This window comes from Cydia splendana, chromosome 14 (genome assembly GCF_910591565.1).
Source record: "Cydia splendana chromosome 14, ilCydSple1.2, whole genome shotgun sequence".
Taxonomy (NCBI): Eukaryota; Metazoa; Arthropoda; class Insecta; order Lepidoptera; family Tortricidae; genus Cydia; species Cydia splendana.
The window spans coordinates 16,118,332-16,134,095 of NC_085973.1; the positions used below are offsets into that span (position 1 = coordinate 16,118,332).

General features: G+C 37.5%; 1 protein-coding gene across 1 annotated transcript in view; it reads left to right on the forward strand.

Moving 5' to 3' along the window:
- The window catches only part of LOC134796788 (fatty acid synthase-like), a 47,765-nt gene that overhangs the window by 9,042 nt on the left and 22,959 nt on the right, over positions 1-15,764 (forward strand). The window contains exons 4-7 of the mRNA XM_063769008.1: positions 12,801-13,004; positions 13,752-13,868; positions 14,735-14,901; positions 15,619-15,755. Coding sequence (XP_063625078.1) covers positions 12,801-13,004; positions 13,752-13,868; positions 14,735-14,901; positions 15,619-15,755 — 625 coding nt within the window. The remainder of the gene's footprint in view (positions 1-12,800; positions 13,005-13,751; positions 13,869-14,734; positions 14,902-15,618; positions 15,756-15,764) is intronic.

Here is a 15,764-nt window from a genome sequence, read left to right on the forward strand (position 1 = left end):
GACGACGCCTTTCGTTTTAAATACTTTAATTACAAACTAGTACATTTTGTATAGAAATCAGAAGAAAGGTAAGTAAGTATATATAAAAAAGGCACGTATGCGTGCATCTAGTAAGGTGATGAATAGCGAATGATTGAGTGGGGTTCGGCTCCTCCATAGCAACGTCCTGGACCAATCACAGGAGCTGTAGATGTCGTGATATCGGCGCTGATTAGCTGCCGATGATGCGATGTGTACGGTAGGCTGCGTAAGTCGCATTGGGTACGGTCTCCCACATAAGTTGCATTAACACATGAGTACCTATCGACTTGACGGCTCGTACCTATAGTTATATTTTTAGTTAAAGGAATTACTTACATATTTACATAATTACATACAACATTTAAAATAGATTAACGTCCATGGATTAACGATTCACATTAAAATTACTGCGCTTAATTATTTTTTTACATTAATGAAGTTGTACGGAAGACTTAAAAATAAATGTAATAAACAGTAGTACATAATATATTTTTATAAACAAAAAATTTAAAAACCCACATGTTGTTAGAATAATAATATACATTACAGCTTATTAATTATATTATTAACTTTTCTTAATACGTACATACGTATAAATTGGTATAAATAAAGCGCTGGTGGCCTAGGAAGCGCTGGTTTGATATTTACCAGTCGCTTTTCGGCGAAGGAAAACATCTTGATGAAACCGGACTAATCCCAATAAGGCCTGGTTTACCCTCTGGATTGGAAGGTGAGATGGCAGTCGCTTTCGTAAAAACTAGTGCATACGCCAATTCTTGGGATTAGTTGCCAAGCGGACCTCAGGCTCCCATGAGCCGTGGCGAAATGCCGGGACAACGCGAGGAAGATGATGATGAATACGTACATAAATAAGAATTGCAAATAGGTGCTCTGCAACACTCGCCTTGCTCCCTGCCCTGCGCCTGGGCGTCAAATAGTTTATGCATTTGACGCGACCCGGAGGCTCTCAGGTTGACTTATGGCAGGCGACAACATCACCCCGAATCCTCCTTAACTAAAAATATATCCAAGGGAACTTACGTGGTCCATGTTACAAGCAATCACGGTTTTGTTTTCCTTTTTAATCGAACAGTGTCAAGAAGACGTCGCGACGTCGACGATGTCAAATTTCTTAGTTTCGAAAATTTCACTCTTTTCGCTTTTGCAAGTCGCTTAAGTACTAATAACTGCAACACATCAGAACCCCTAGTGTAAATTTCATTCGATAGCGTGACAGACGTACGCGTTTGCGTTAAGTCTCGTTTTGTATGGGATTTTGATCAGCGCGCCAGAGATCTATTAACTAACGTATCTAGATCTATTAATTAACGTATCTAAAATTCGAATCGAGCCGTTAATAGGCCTTAACAGCGGTTTAACTCACGTACCTAATTTTAGTCACTCACGTGGTCATGTTCGCGTGAAAATGGAGACCTAGACTCTCCGAGTCAATGAAACCGTCGTTTTGGCTTGTGTTGGGCTTTTGTTTACTGTCTATATGCATTTTCACTGTCGATATTTTCCGCAGGGCTCACTACACTTTAAGCGTTTCGGACGTACCGATCTTCTTCTTCCTCCTCGCATTTTGCCACGGCTCATGGGAGCCTGGGGTCCGCTTGACAACTAATCTCACGAAATGATGTAGGCACTAGTTTTTACGAAAGCGAATGCCATCTGACCTTCCAACTCAGAGGGGAAACTAGGCCTTATTGGGATTAGTCCGGTTTCCTCACGATGTTTTCCTTCACCAAAAAGCAACTGGTAAATATCAAATGATATTTCGTTAATGATACTCCCTAGACAATTTATAGCTTTTTTTACAATCCATAACTCTCGTGGGAACAATATAGGCCTTTGTCCTTCAATACACGTGCATGAAATAGGGTATTTTTCGAGCAAGCGTGATGAAAAATGTTATTCATCACTCATCCGCTGTCAGCTTGCATCTTGTTTCCAAATGTCAGTAACACGCTCGCTACTTCGCTCTTTATAAAGCGCTTGTATAACTATTTGCGCCACTATTTTTTACTTTACTTCCTATGAGCTTTTATTTTTTTAAATAACACTACTATTTAAAAATTAGTTATGTGAATCTTAATACCTAGGTAAAACTTTTGCTAGACCTTTGAAACTTTTAATCCATTAACTTTTTTCTTTTTGTATAACACATTCACTGCCCCCGACGCACATGTGCGTCCACCGTCATACAAGTTTGTTCCTAGGCCACGCCCCTGGCAGTGAATGCGTTAAACCGCTTGTTATCAGATCAGCAGTATTGACGTAATAAATGAACATGACAAACATACCTAGTTACCTACAATACACACTAATAAACCCAGCAAAAAAATAACAAAAGGCTTTTCTGTAATTGGTTAATAGTCTCACGAAACTAGCCGCCGCCATACAATCGAACTTATGCTATCATTTTAAGAGGAAAGGGGACGGCCGGTTTTCCATACAAACGTAGTCCCCATTTTCCTCCCTGGATATTTGACATTATGGAAAATATTTTTACATAATTTGATGTAAATTAACCATAGCTATACCCCTACGTTTGACTGTTTTAGATTTTTTTATAATTGTAAAAATTAGGAGCAAAAACAGTTTTCATACCAATTTTTAAATGCTCCTAACTCTAAAAATAATTAAAAATCCGAAAAAAAAACAGTTTGCACATAGCTGTGGTTGATATGCAACAAACTTTGTGAAAATATTTTCAATAATGTTAATATCCAGAAAGGAAAATGAGGACTACGTTTGTATGAAAAGGCGATTACGCCGGGTCCTCCGCTTTCGTCTTAAAACAGTATTTTGAAATAACTTGATACTTGACATAAACATTCAAGTGAGATATTATAACTGTTTGGTACTTGTTTTTGATTTTTTTTTTTTAAGCATGTCGTTTAAAACTGAAAGCGTAACTTCGATTGTATGGCGGCGGCTTTTGCTGGGTTTTGTGACTCTTAAAATAGCCTGAAATAACGAATAATAATTAAAAACAAAACTTCCGTGAGACACAGACATATTAAATATATTAAAAACGGGTCACTCACGTATGTCACTCCTGATGACACTCCTCGGTACGGAGTGAAACATGTCGAGCGTTTTTCGACTTAAAATACGTGAGTGACCCGTTTTTAATATATTTAATAATTAAAAACCCTGCCAATAAAACAGTATTTCAAACAAGCTAAAAACTTAAGGTGGCCACTGACGAGCCTTCCAACAGTCCAAATAGCGTGGCTGCAATCCAAAATCGGTCCGTGAATGTCAAAAACGTACAATGTTCAATATTAGGATGCCGTCCATTTGGATGAATCCATTGTAACGTCATCCATTTGGAAGGCTCGTCAGTGGCCTGCTTTACGCAATGAAATAGTTAAATCGAGTGAAACCCGATTCTTAGCCCGCCTAGCTTTACATAGAAAACCAATTTTGTCGAGAACTAGTTCCAATTACGACAAAAAGACCTATTTACATAAAGTGGTTACACTTGTAGAGTATAAACTTATTTCATCCAATTCCCTGGGGACTTTACTTGTTGCAGTTTTCAGTCTCTATTTACTCTAACGATTTGTTTAAGTAATATATTTTATACCACGTGTCTAACAAGCATACGGCCCACCTAATGGTAAACGGTCACCGTAGCCTACTTCAAGTCAAATCTTGAACTTTAATTACATCCCAAGCGAACTAGAACTTGGCACTCATAATAGATCTCAATTCTTTTTCCGGCGAAGTCAACAACGACGCATGTTCTTAATATTGAACTTGGCTCTAATTTCACATTTATGTTTTTTTGATGGGATTCAATAAGAACACCAAGAGTGCGAAAACATAGCATCTGACATAATCAAAAGTCTTGAACCTCAGTGCGTAGGTATTTGCGTCAGGACCCAAACAAGAGGGCGCCAAAAATCCCTTAAACTCCTTTTTTTATTCACCGTTAAAAAGCTGTATTTTATTACCATTTTAATAAACGACCTAAAGCCAACTTGGATCCTTATTCATAATTATTTCCTTATTAGTTCCGTAGCGCACCACCTGCTCCCGACGGGTGTTGGGATCATTTTTATATTATTACGGAAAAAAAGGCTTTTCGCGAACGTTTGTGCGATATAAGTACACATTGTGCCTACCTATGTTTTTAAGCTGTGCGTGAAGTTCAAAAGGGTTTGAAATATGGCCATAAAATTAAAAAAGGCAGAATACCTATTTACTTTAGGTAAGATTTACGATTACCGAATGGGACCCAATAACGCACAGCCGTTAGTACCTTAAAATTTAAAAGACATTTTCTTTATTGTTTGAAAAAACTTTTTGGGCCTATTTTCTCTGTTATTATAAACGTCACATTTTCATAGAAATTTGACATTACCAAATGCCATCCAAACTTAGCTTCGTCATTCTCTAGGAAAATGTCATCCCTTCTTTATTACAGATGTAGTGCATAATTGTTTTCCATCGTATTTTCTCGGGAACCTTCGTATTTATCATGCTACCTTAATCAACCTCAGTACTTTTTGTACCGAGACTGACTGAAATAGCAAGACACGTTCGTACGTTTCCGTGAAAATACGAAGGAAAATAATTATGCACTACATCTGTCCTTATACTGGGACGTTTTAGATACATAAAGCTATCATAATTGTTTGCTTGGCCGGTAACTGTATATCAGTGACGGCACATCTATTGTATTCAGATTATCTATGAGTAATAGGGTCATTAACCAACCAAGTTACAACGTCATAGTTAATTATAACAACTGTATTGTTACTGTACTGTAATACATTTGTTACATTGCCATTCAATGTACATTTGCATTCAATTGTCTAACAATTTGCTACTCGGTAATTATAACGCTTTCCTGTTTAACTAGTAAAATACCTAGTACATGCACTAATGAAAATACCTACTACAGTAATTTTACGTAAATGTCTGAAGAGTGATATTGAAAGGCAAACAGCGCGATTGGGGAAATGAATTAGAGATTCACTAGATATGACGTAGTAAAGATATATGACGTTCCACGGCAAAAGGTACCTTATGGCGGCTGGCGCTTACGCTGCTATTAACGCCGCTCCAATATTCAGCCGGGGCAATGGTACCTTTTGCCGTGGAATGTCACATATCTTTACTATTTCATATCTAGTGCATTTATAATTCATTTCCCGAATCGCGCCGAAAGCCTCTATAACAATATGGACACCATGCGTGGATTTCTTTCGCATACTATGTCTTCACCCGAGATGAAGAGAATGTTATGCCAAGAAAGTTGAAGTAATATGAGGTGTTGAAGTAATGTGAGTATAAATACTAAATGTTACTTCAAAACGACAATGTCTACAGTATCACGTTCGTGACGAATACACCTCGTTACCGAGATCTGGTCCATCCTCATCCCCCATTAGGCCTATCACAGTGTGCCCTTAACCCCGAGTATCCATCATTATATTGATAGATGCGGCCATTTCTCCCCAGCGTCCCCAGTTACTGAGCTCGCGAAGTTACTTTTTATCTTTGATGCAACAATATAAATCTTAGATATTGGGGGAGGATGGGGTATGTGTAGATATGACAGTCGATTTAGTTTCAGAATTGTTGTTTGCTAAATGGATTTATTTTAGATTTAGTTCGTGGATGGTGTTTGTAGATGGATTTATTTCAGATTTAGTTCATAGATGTTTTTAGGGTTCCGTACCCAAAGGGTAAAACGGGACGGGACCCTATTACTAACACTCCGCTGTCCGTCCGGCCGTCCGTCCGTCCGTCCGTCCGTCTGTCACCAGGGTGTATCTCACGAACCGTGATAGCTAGACACTTGAAATTTTCAGAGATGATGTATTTCTGTTGCCGCTATAAAAGCAAATACTAAAAACAGAATAAAATAATGATTTAAGTGGGGCTCCCATACAACAAACGTGATTTTTGACCGAAGTTAAGCAACGTCGGGCGGGGTCAGTACTTGGATGGGTGACCGTTTTTATAGATAATGTACGGAACCCTTCGTGTGCGAGTCCGACTCGCACTTGGCCGGTTTTTTTAGTCTTTGACGTCGACGAGTAGTATTTGACGACGTTATTGTGTGATTTATTTTCCACAATTACTTATGGCTCAAAAAGTCGAGCTATGTGTGGATTCTCTTTGGGATATCCAACTAGAATAAGAAGATCTGTGGAAGTGCTTAGGTTGACTACCCAGTTTTATGAGTTGCTAGTCTTAAGTGGCAATTGGCAGTATACATTGTTCGTAGAACCAAATGGACGCTTGAACCGTAAGTTAAGTAAGTACTTCAGTAAAAATGTGAGAGCATTTTTCTATTGGCCAAGACATTAGCGCTCCTTCCAAAACATTTACTGTTGCTTATACTTCTCGCGTCGAATGATGGTCCCTGTGACAGTAAAGTTATTTCAAGTTTCTCTCAAGTCGCATTCATGGTTTGAGACCATCTCATGCGACGCACTACACCACCGGCAGCGGGAGCCGTGGGCGGAGCAAGATGTCCCGCAGGCCCCAAGCGTGCCGGCAGCGGTGGCCGCCCGCGTCGCGCTGGTGGTCGTGGCGGCGGCGGCGGCGGCCCGCACTCGTCGACTCGAGACGGACGAGACGGGCGAGGGTGGTGGGCGTGCGTTGGCTGTGGTAGACGCTTGTGAACGCGCTTTACTTCGTGTAATCATTTTCCTCTCTTTGTCATTCAACCATTGTTTGTCGGCTAGTTTCGTACAGTTACATTTTTTGCGGTCACGTATCCTTTTGCGAAGTGTCGCATTATTGTGAAGGTAACTTTTCCACAAATAAAATCAACTAAAATGTAATAAAAGCCAGTAAAAACATATTTGATCGCATATAAAAGGAAAATTGGTTTGGTTTTTCCGTATTTTTATTAGTTAGGTACTCAAATGTTACATTTCTTAATAACTTACTGTGCTAAAGTTCCAAAAAATATCTAAAAACACTTTAAGTGACAGCTGCTACACCATACAAAAATGAACTGCTATAACGACGCAAGAGTTATTAGTCAGTAACTGAAAGCCACATCTTTCTAGTGTCAGCTTAAAATGTAGCAGTCTCAGAACCTGACCTATTTGGCAAAGCAATGGCAATTCTGGGCAGATTACCATCAGTTACTCATTGCGACGATTCGGACCGGTTTCGATTTGCGCTCATTTTGTTTTACGACCGTATTTTGTGTTTTATTTATGAGCCACGGACTGGATTACGGGAGAATGGAGGGAAGTGAAAATATGAACCGCCACCACTTTGCGTGCGCAAATATGAATGATTTATTTATTAGGATCGTTTGCAAACCGACGGTCAATGACGGTATGATGAAAAATGGCGTCTATATTTTAGTATCGGATGAGTTGTTAATTTGTCAAACTTGAAGGAAAAGCTGCACTTTAAATCTGGTTCACACGAACCAACTCAGAATTCGTTTATGTAGAGCCGCGTGCTAGCTAGGATGGTTGAGTATATGATAACCGATACCTAACTAATATTTTGATTGAAATTAATCGTGCTTCATAGTGAAAATATTACCTAATGAAAATGTTTCCATAATGTTTTAGTTTGAATGGAATAAAATCATCAAGTAATGAAATTAAACAAACCAATGAAGCTCTATTAGACGATGTAATCTAATCTAATAGAGATGAGGAGATGACGTTTGCTTAAATCAATATTAAATAATATTTTAATCACAAATCTGAAATAATAAATTACATTAGAATTTTTCGCTAACGAAAATTCATGTTTATTCAAATAAATACATTTCAAGGTAACTTAACCAAACCGGGAGTTATCAACCATTAACCTATTTTACAAACTATTTAAGTGTTATAATAAGATAATATCCAAGAAAATCACAACACATATGACCTCATCATAAAAATACAACTAAGATAAATAAAATTAACTAAGATAGATAACTTTAATAATCCATTTAAATTGTAGGTAAATAAATTAGTACTAAGATCTAATACACTAAACTAATTGTTAACTAGGTACCTACTTATTAAGATTTATTTTTGTCACGACACAATCCCGAAAAGATCAAACAAGTCCAAAACTTTCTAATTACCTACAGTAAGTAGTAAGTACCGCAATATAAGTCGCATGCGTACCTCGGTACCGAAAAACCGCGATTCTATTTTATAATTACGCGAAGAGAACTGCGGAAGTTTTAGCATTCATGTTAGTGCTCGAGTGAGAACCTAATTAGAACTTGCTCGGTATGTTAAATTGGCTTCCAGTGTACGGATGTAATTTAAGCTTTGGTGGAGATAAAAATGGTTTTGTGATTTGCGCGGAAAACGCAATTTTGTTTGGGTGCAGATTTTCTCAATATAAACTAAAGGCATAAAATAAAATGGGTCAGTTTCTATAAAAAACCATAATCATTGTTCTGTTTTCATCCTGATCCAACGTGATTCTAAAATTATGTGTTATGTGTAGTAGGTATAGGTGTCAAATGTAGATTATTAGAAAGTCATTAATGCGAAGTAAATGTGTGTCATAATTTCACGTGTATTTAATCTAAATCCGAAATTCAGCATTTATTTTGTCTATTCCACTATTTATTAAAAGTTATCAGTTATCATACCTACTCGTATGTTAGCTGTTGTATTTCATGGCAACTAAAGTATGATCTTACACACAGAGTATTGTCGTTAATACTTTATCGTAATTAATGAAAAAAACATTTATTTACATACATGATACATATATACAGTGGTACTACTAATAGTTTTACTAGCTTAAATCTAAAATAGGCCCCTGAGGCATTATATCAAGGATGCTGGCGGCATTTCCTCGCTTGTGCACGCTGGCACCCCATGGACCTAGAGTTTCAACTCCAAATGATACAAAATGTTACTCTCTACCGAGGCTCTTATATTTATTACGTTTTAAAATTTCAGCGCTTTCCGTCGTAATTAATTAATTTTAACCAAATTGAAAAACATGTGAAAGCAATCCTACATTTTTAAGTTGAATGAGTTATTTTAAGTTTATTTATAGATAGTTTGTATTATTAATTTTTAACTTTATTTAATGTTTTATGTTTAATTTATTGTGTTATAATAAATATTTTACCAGTCGAATGAGTTAAGTATTTATATCTTGAAATTTCTGTAAGTATCCTTTTAGTAAGTTGAACTTTCTGTAAATGATTATTCTTTGTTCCGATTATATTTCTTGGCGACGAGTACGGTCCATAAGGCCCATTGTTCCCCGTGTCGTCCGTTCTCAATCAATTTCCGTATGCAACTTTTTTTTTAAATCGAACTTTCTGGAAATAACTATTTTGTGTTCCGGTGTATTTGATGGCGACTAGTATGGTTCATTGTTCTCGTGTTGCCGTTCGTACTTTATCACGATTAATTCTGGCTTCCGCCCATCAGTTATATTAACTTTTATATTCCGAGCTCATTCAAAACACGGCCAGGGAGGCGATTTTTGAATACGGATTATTACTGCAATGTTCTGCCGCCAGAGTGCAGCACTAATTTGTTTAGTAAACCATAGAGTAACTTATACATACTAGGCCTTAAACAGTTTTTTGTCAAATTTTCACCAAGGCGGTTTGTTTACAGGTGGCCTACCGCGAAACGCGAAAATCGAAATCTTTAACTGTTTCTCTATCGATCGAATAAGCAAGAGTGATAGAGAGGCAGAAAGCGAACTTTCGATTGTCGTGTTTCACGGTAGGCCATGTGATTGACCTAGTGAAGTAGTGACGCATGATGTGTCATTGATGTTGTCAATGAGGTTTGTTTACTGTATGTGCTAGTGGTGCCACCTACGCAGAGCTTTGCTTAATATTCCCTATTTCGGGCGCTCGATTCAGCGAGCGCTCGAGCGAAAATTGGTGTAATACGGCGAAATGCTATTTTGAAATATGCGCGATAGAAATTAGGAATCGAGTGGTATTGACTATTCGTTTTCAATTCTATTAGTGGAATTTAAATGCCTAGTAGAGATATTAGTAAAGGGAGAACACGAAATCGAGCGATCGAAATTCAAAACACGGCCAACTTGGCTAAAAATGGCTTTTGGTGAAAGACTCGATTTTGATGTACTGTTGCTTGTGACGTTGCAGTTTAATATAACTTTTGTTATTAACAACGCTATATAAATTCATTTAAAAGTTAAGGTACCTAGGCAACAATGGCAAATACTGCAACGAAAATTACTACATTTTGTAATGTGTTGGGAAAGTTTGACTTTATAAACAGGTCACAATGTAATTATAAAATATCTATACTGACGTTTATCTGACATGGCTATTTTTACGTTGCGTATCGGCAGACTGTTTTGTACAGAAAATTACAGACAAGGCGTCTCCATTTGGTTATATCCTCCAAGTATCAAAAGGTAGATGAAAACCGTATAATATTGTTTTCACCACACCAGCTCGGAAAGGCTTACTTTGCACTTTAAAAACTGATAGCAAAGTTGCATTTTATTCACATGTGAGACAAAGTAATCAAATGCAAATTTTGAGTTGGTTTCTTATGTTTGCTGGTAGAAATGACTTTTAAATGATGATTTTGGATGACAAATTTTTAATTACATTCATTTGGATTTGATTTGGTTTGATTTTGTTTGATATTTTACATTTAATGATTTGGTTTGATTTTGTTTGATATTTTACATTTAATATTTGCTTCAAGTTGGTGTGGTGAAAAATTTTGTGTTTCACTCGGGGGCAAATTTTGTTTAACCCTCGTGCTTTGAAACCCTCGCAACGCTCAAGATTCCATTTTTCGAACCACTCGCTATGCTCGTGGCTCAATTTTGGAATCTTTCGCTTGCTCGGGTATCAATATTAGCACGAGCAGTTAAACAACAACTTTGCCCCCTTGTAAAACAAATAACTATAATACCTTTATAATAAGGTTCGCTGTCGCGGACTAGTGCTAAGCCAGCGTTGATTTAATCGTGTCAGCAAAGGTACACGTGGCTGACAAGACATGACTCGCGAATGAATAATTAAAAGGCACCAGCCGTGATTAAAGCCCCACAAAGGGACGAATGTTTACTTTCACGTATTTCATCACATTCTCTTTTTACCATTTTGTTGTGAGTGAATTAAGGGTAATTGAATTTTGAGCAGCTACCTTTAAAAATACATCCAGAGCGTTGCGTTGATGTAGTCGAAAGATGAATAAAAAATCATTCCCGCGGATATTTTTTAATTTATTAAAAAAACCGAACAAGTGCGTATCGGACTTTTTAGTATTTGTTGTTATAGCGGGAACAATAAATACATCATTTGTGGAAATTTCAACGGTTCAGGAGATACAGCCTGGAGACAGACAGATGGACAGGGGAGTCTTAGTAATAGGGTCCCGTTTTTACCCTCTGGGTACGGAACCCTAAAACTGCCCGCGGCTACCTTACCATAATACCTTCGCCTTCGTCTCAACCTTGTAAAAGGGACATCAGAATAGAGAAGTGTGAGTAGGAATTGTTAGGTTTATAAATCTAAATGATATTTAGTAGCAGGGTTTACACCTAGCTGCAAAATTGTATTACCGCGGTTTATCAATCTATTCATTGACAATGGAAATATTCTACTAGCATTTTCCTGGTTTAGAAGCCGATATATCTTGATAATCGCATATCTAACCCCTTTAAATATCTTTTTGGGGAACAATCATACAATATCGTAGAATCTGTCTGTATTCCAAGCGCGATTTCCGAGGAATCTAACCACCAATTTTCCTCCATGCGGCGTAGACTAGTTGCACGTAATCTCTTCTATAGCTCCCAAATCCTAGGAACAACCGTAACCGTAAAACGGGACACGAGCGCGAACAGTATACCTAAATATTAAAATGGCAGAAATGCATTCATGTTTACAATCCACACCAAAATCAATTCGAAACCCAAATGCTCGTTCAAATAACTAACTCTATTACAAATAATCGACAATAACATGCACACTAACAGAGTAACTAATTTAAAAGCCATCCAAGCGGACGAACGCTGCGAACCGACCGTGAATAAATATTCAGCTCGTGTCGCTATTGCCAATGCAAATACAGGCGAGTCAAAAGCCCAGGCTATTCAGTGTTCTGTGACCTCAAGATTTGTAGCAATTATGTTTAATCAAAGACCACATTTACTCTGGTTTGTATAAACCTTTGCGATTGGAATTCCTGACTCACTCATCCTGCATAATGCGTGTCGACATGAATTTTTAAGCCCCAAGCCGCTGCATAATTCCACCGGTGATCAGTTGTTGTCGGGTTTCGACTATAGCATAGCTTATAAATGCGATGTTTATTTTCTGAAACCTTTATTGTAGCTGATTTGACAGCCGTAATATATTTTATTTGAGAACCATAGAAATTAGGCGCTTCAGTGCGTTACAGTTGCCTTGTCAGATTAGATCGCTAATATTTGAATTTTTTCAAGCAGCAGAAACAGAGCCAGCAAACGAGTAGGTACCTACACTGGTATATTTTAGGATCATGAACTGGATTGATTGGCAAATCGATATTTTTGATCGTAATGGGCTCAAACAGGTTAGGACCTTAGGACAAACAAATTTCATTGGCATTTTAGATTTGACCTATGGTAACGAATAACGCCATATTTCTTTATGTATGTACAGTGAGCTAGAAAATTGCATAGACACATTATGAATTCATTCATTTATAAAGTGGCTATGCAATTTTGCGGCAGTGTGTAAATTACTCTGACCGATTAAACCATAGCGACCACTTCAACTCCTACTTTCAATATGGCTAATCAATGTGTTTTCATTTCAGATGCAACAAGGCCATGTACGCCAACCGTATCTCCTACTGGATCGACGGCAAAGGCCCCTCGTTCGCCCTGGACTTGGCCTGCGCGAGCTCTATGGCATGCCTCGAGCATGCCTACCGGAGTATCAGTACTGGGGAGTGCGATGCAGCTATCGTTGGAGGCTGTAATCTGTGCATGCACCCTAATGTTTGCCTTAATTTAAAAAGGTTTGTATTCTGTGGATTATGCTGACATAAGCATTTATGTCTTGACTGGACGGTTGATGGCTGTTTCAGTATCATGGCGTGCATACATCCAAATTTATGCTTCAAGTAAAAAAAGTATTAAATGGTTACCTTTTTTCCATCCATTGATCATTTAAGATTTCATTAGAGATTATAAATTCATTCAAATGAGCTTTGATTGCTGTATTACAAATATTTTTCATACGAAGCAATGCAATCTAGACTAGGTTAAGATTTCCCAGTAGCGTAATACCAAAAAGAATAGATAGTATAGAGGGGTCCTGTCATTGTAAATTTTGTAGTCACTGTAAATTTACTGCCATCTATCGACACACGACTAAAACTCAAAATGAAAACGTATAAAGTTATCAAAAAATGTATATATATGGATAAATGATTTTATTATTTTTATATCATTTTGATCCATGTTCATTCACTGATATCTATGTGTTAAAATTGTTAAATATGAAACGGTGTCGTCACGCCATCTAGCCGAGGATAGGCTAAAGGTGTGTGCGGCATCTATTCGAGAATGACTTTTACTTGAACTCCGAGGCACGTTTTTTCCTTAGACTTTATTCGTCTTATACGAAGTTACATATGTCTTTGGTAATACTAAACGGCCTCGCCTTCACGGCCTTTAATGTCACCCTCGGCATGTTCTTTGTTACCTGCCTTTAAAAATATATTATTTATAATATTTTAACAGGCACATTATTTTATTTCCAGAGCCGGTTTTTTGTGCCTGGATGGAAAAACAAAATGTTTCGACAAAAACGGCGACGGCTACGTGAGGTCTGATTCCATCAACGTCCTGTTTTTACAACGAGCTAAAGACGCTAAGAGGTAAATTGGTTTTATATTAATTTTGCATAATTATAATGGCGATACACGGAACGGTGTTTTATAATCGGCCTTTAGGGTTTTGATATTGATATACGTTCGCTGATACTATCTCGTGATGTGTTTTAACTTGATAGGTAGGTATCTCTCCTGCACTTATTGGTGCGCGTGATGTGCATTGCGAGTATTGTTTCACACAAACACCAGTAAATTAAATTTAAGCAAACACAAATCTACAAAAAATAAAGGTATTTATGGCGGTCATATGTAAAACTAGCGACCCGCCCGGCTTCGCATGGGTTACACAAAACCTTAACAAATTATACAGCTAAACCTTCCTCAAGAATCACTCTATTGATAGGTGAAAACCGCATGAAAATCCGTTCGGTCGTTTTTGAGTTTATCGCGAATATACTAACATACAAACAGACATACGCGGCGGGTGACTTTGTTTTATAAGGTGTAGTCATCTTACGTTTTTGTAACTCATATATCTTGACAGAAAACACTTTTAACATTCTTGAAGGCGTTTATTTTCAGTGTTAATAGCCGGTGTTTGGTTAGCTTCTTATGGATACGTTACAGACCTCAAAAGCTACCTTAATCCATAATCTGTATCTTTAGGTATTTAAATAAAAGTAAACAAAATCTACCCTCAAATGGCTCCTTAAGCCAGTTGAGGGTAGATGAAAACATTACATGATCAAATAATGTTGGTTAAAGACAGGTTGTTCAATGTTCAGTGGCAGCAGATCCAGGCGCTATTGTATTTGGTTGGTTAAACAATAAATGTTATAACTACCCGAAAATGTACAAATTGTTTGTTTACTTTTATTTAAATACCTAAAGATACAGAGTATAATTTCCAGAATATACTCTCAAGTTTACTACGCTAAAGGCAGCTACAGCTTAAAGCCGGACGCGCCATTTATGCCCGTCAGGGAGTCTAAGGACATCCAGGATTTTCTTAATGAGTTCTACTCTGAAATCGACGTCGCTCCGCAAGATGTAGAATATGTGGAAGCGTGTGGTTCAGGTAATTTTACACAAATGGTTAACTTTTAGATTAATTTAGTTAAGATATATATAAGAACGGGTCACTCACGTTTTTTAAGTCGATAAATCAGTCTGCGCCGGTTAGCTAATGCGCGCTCCTTTTGAAGCTCCACGTTATGGAGCGAAATATTACTAAATAAACGTAAGTGACTTGTTTTAATATACTTATTTAATATATGTCTTGCGCGCTGGCTTATTGTAGGTGCTAAGTACGTGTGATGCACGCATTTGGGGCGCGTTTAACAGATGTACCTAAATATGTTTCTTCGTAGTGCCAATGTCATCTACTATATCAGTACATTTGAAAGCTGGCAAATAAATTTAAAAAGTTCTAATAAACAGAAGATCAATTTGTCATGTTTTAATCTCGCGATCTGTTAAATTTTGCTATTTAAAATTATGGAAAATTTGCTCCAGCCACTTTTATATCAAGTTATTATTCACTACGGTGCCCGCGACTTCGTTTGCGTGAAATGATGATGATGATGATGATGATGATTGATAAAAACTATCCTATGTCCTTTGTCGGGGCTCAAACTATCTCCATACCAAATTTTGTCCAAATCGCTTCAGCGGTTTAAGCGTGAAGAGGTAACAGACAAACACACTTTCGCATTTATAATATTCCTATAGATTATTATGGATATGGAAGTACTTATGTATTATTCATCCATTTTAAGTTTTTTTTATTTACTAGCTATCGCCGAAGCAGATGCTCAAGAGCTCGACGCTGTCGGTAAAGTGTTCGCCAAAGACTCATCCATCAAGGTTGGCAGCGTTAAGTCTAACATGGGACACAGTGAACCGGCATCGGGAACAAATGCCTTAACTAAGGTAAAATAT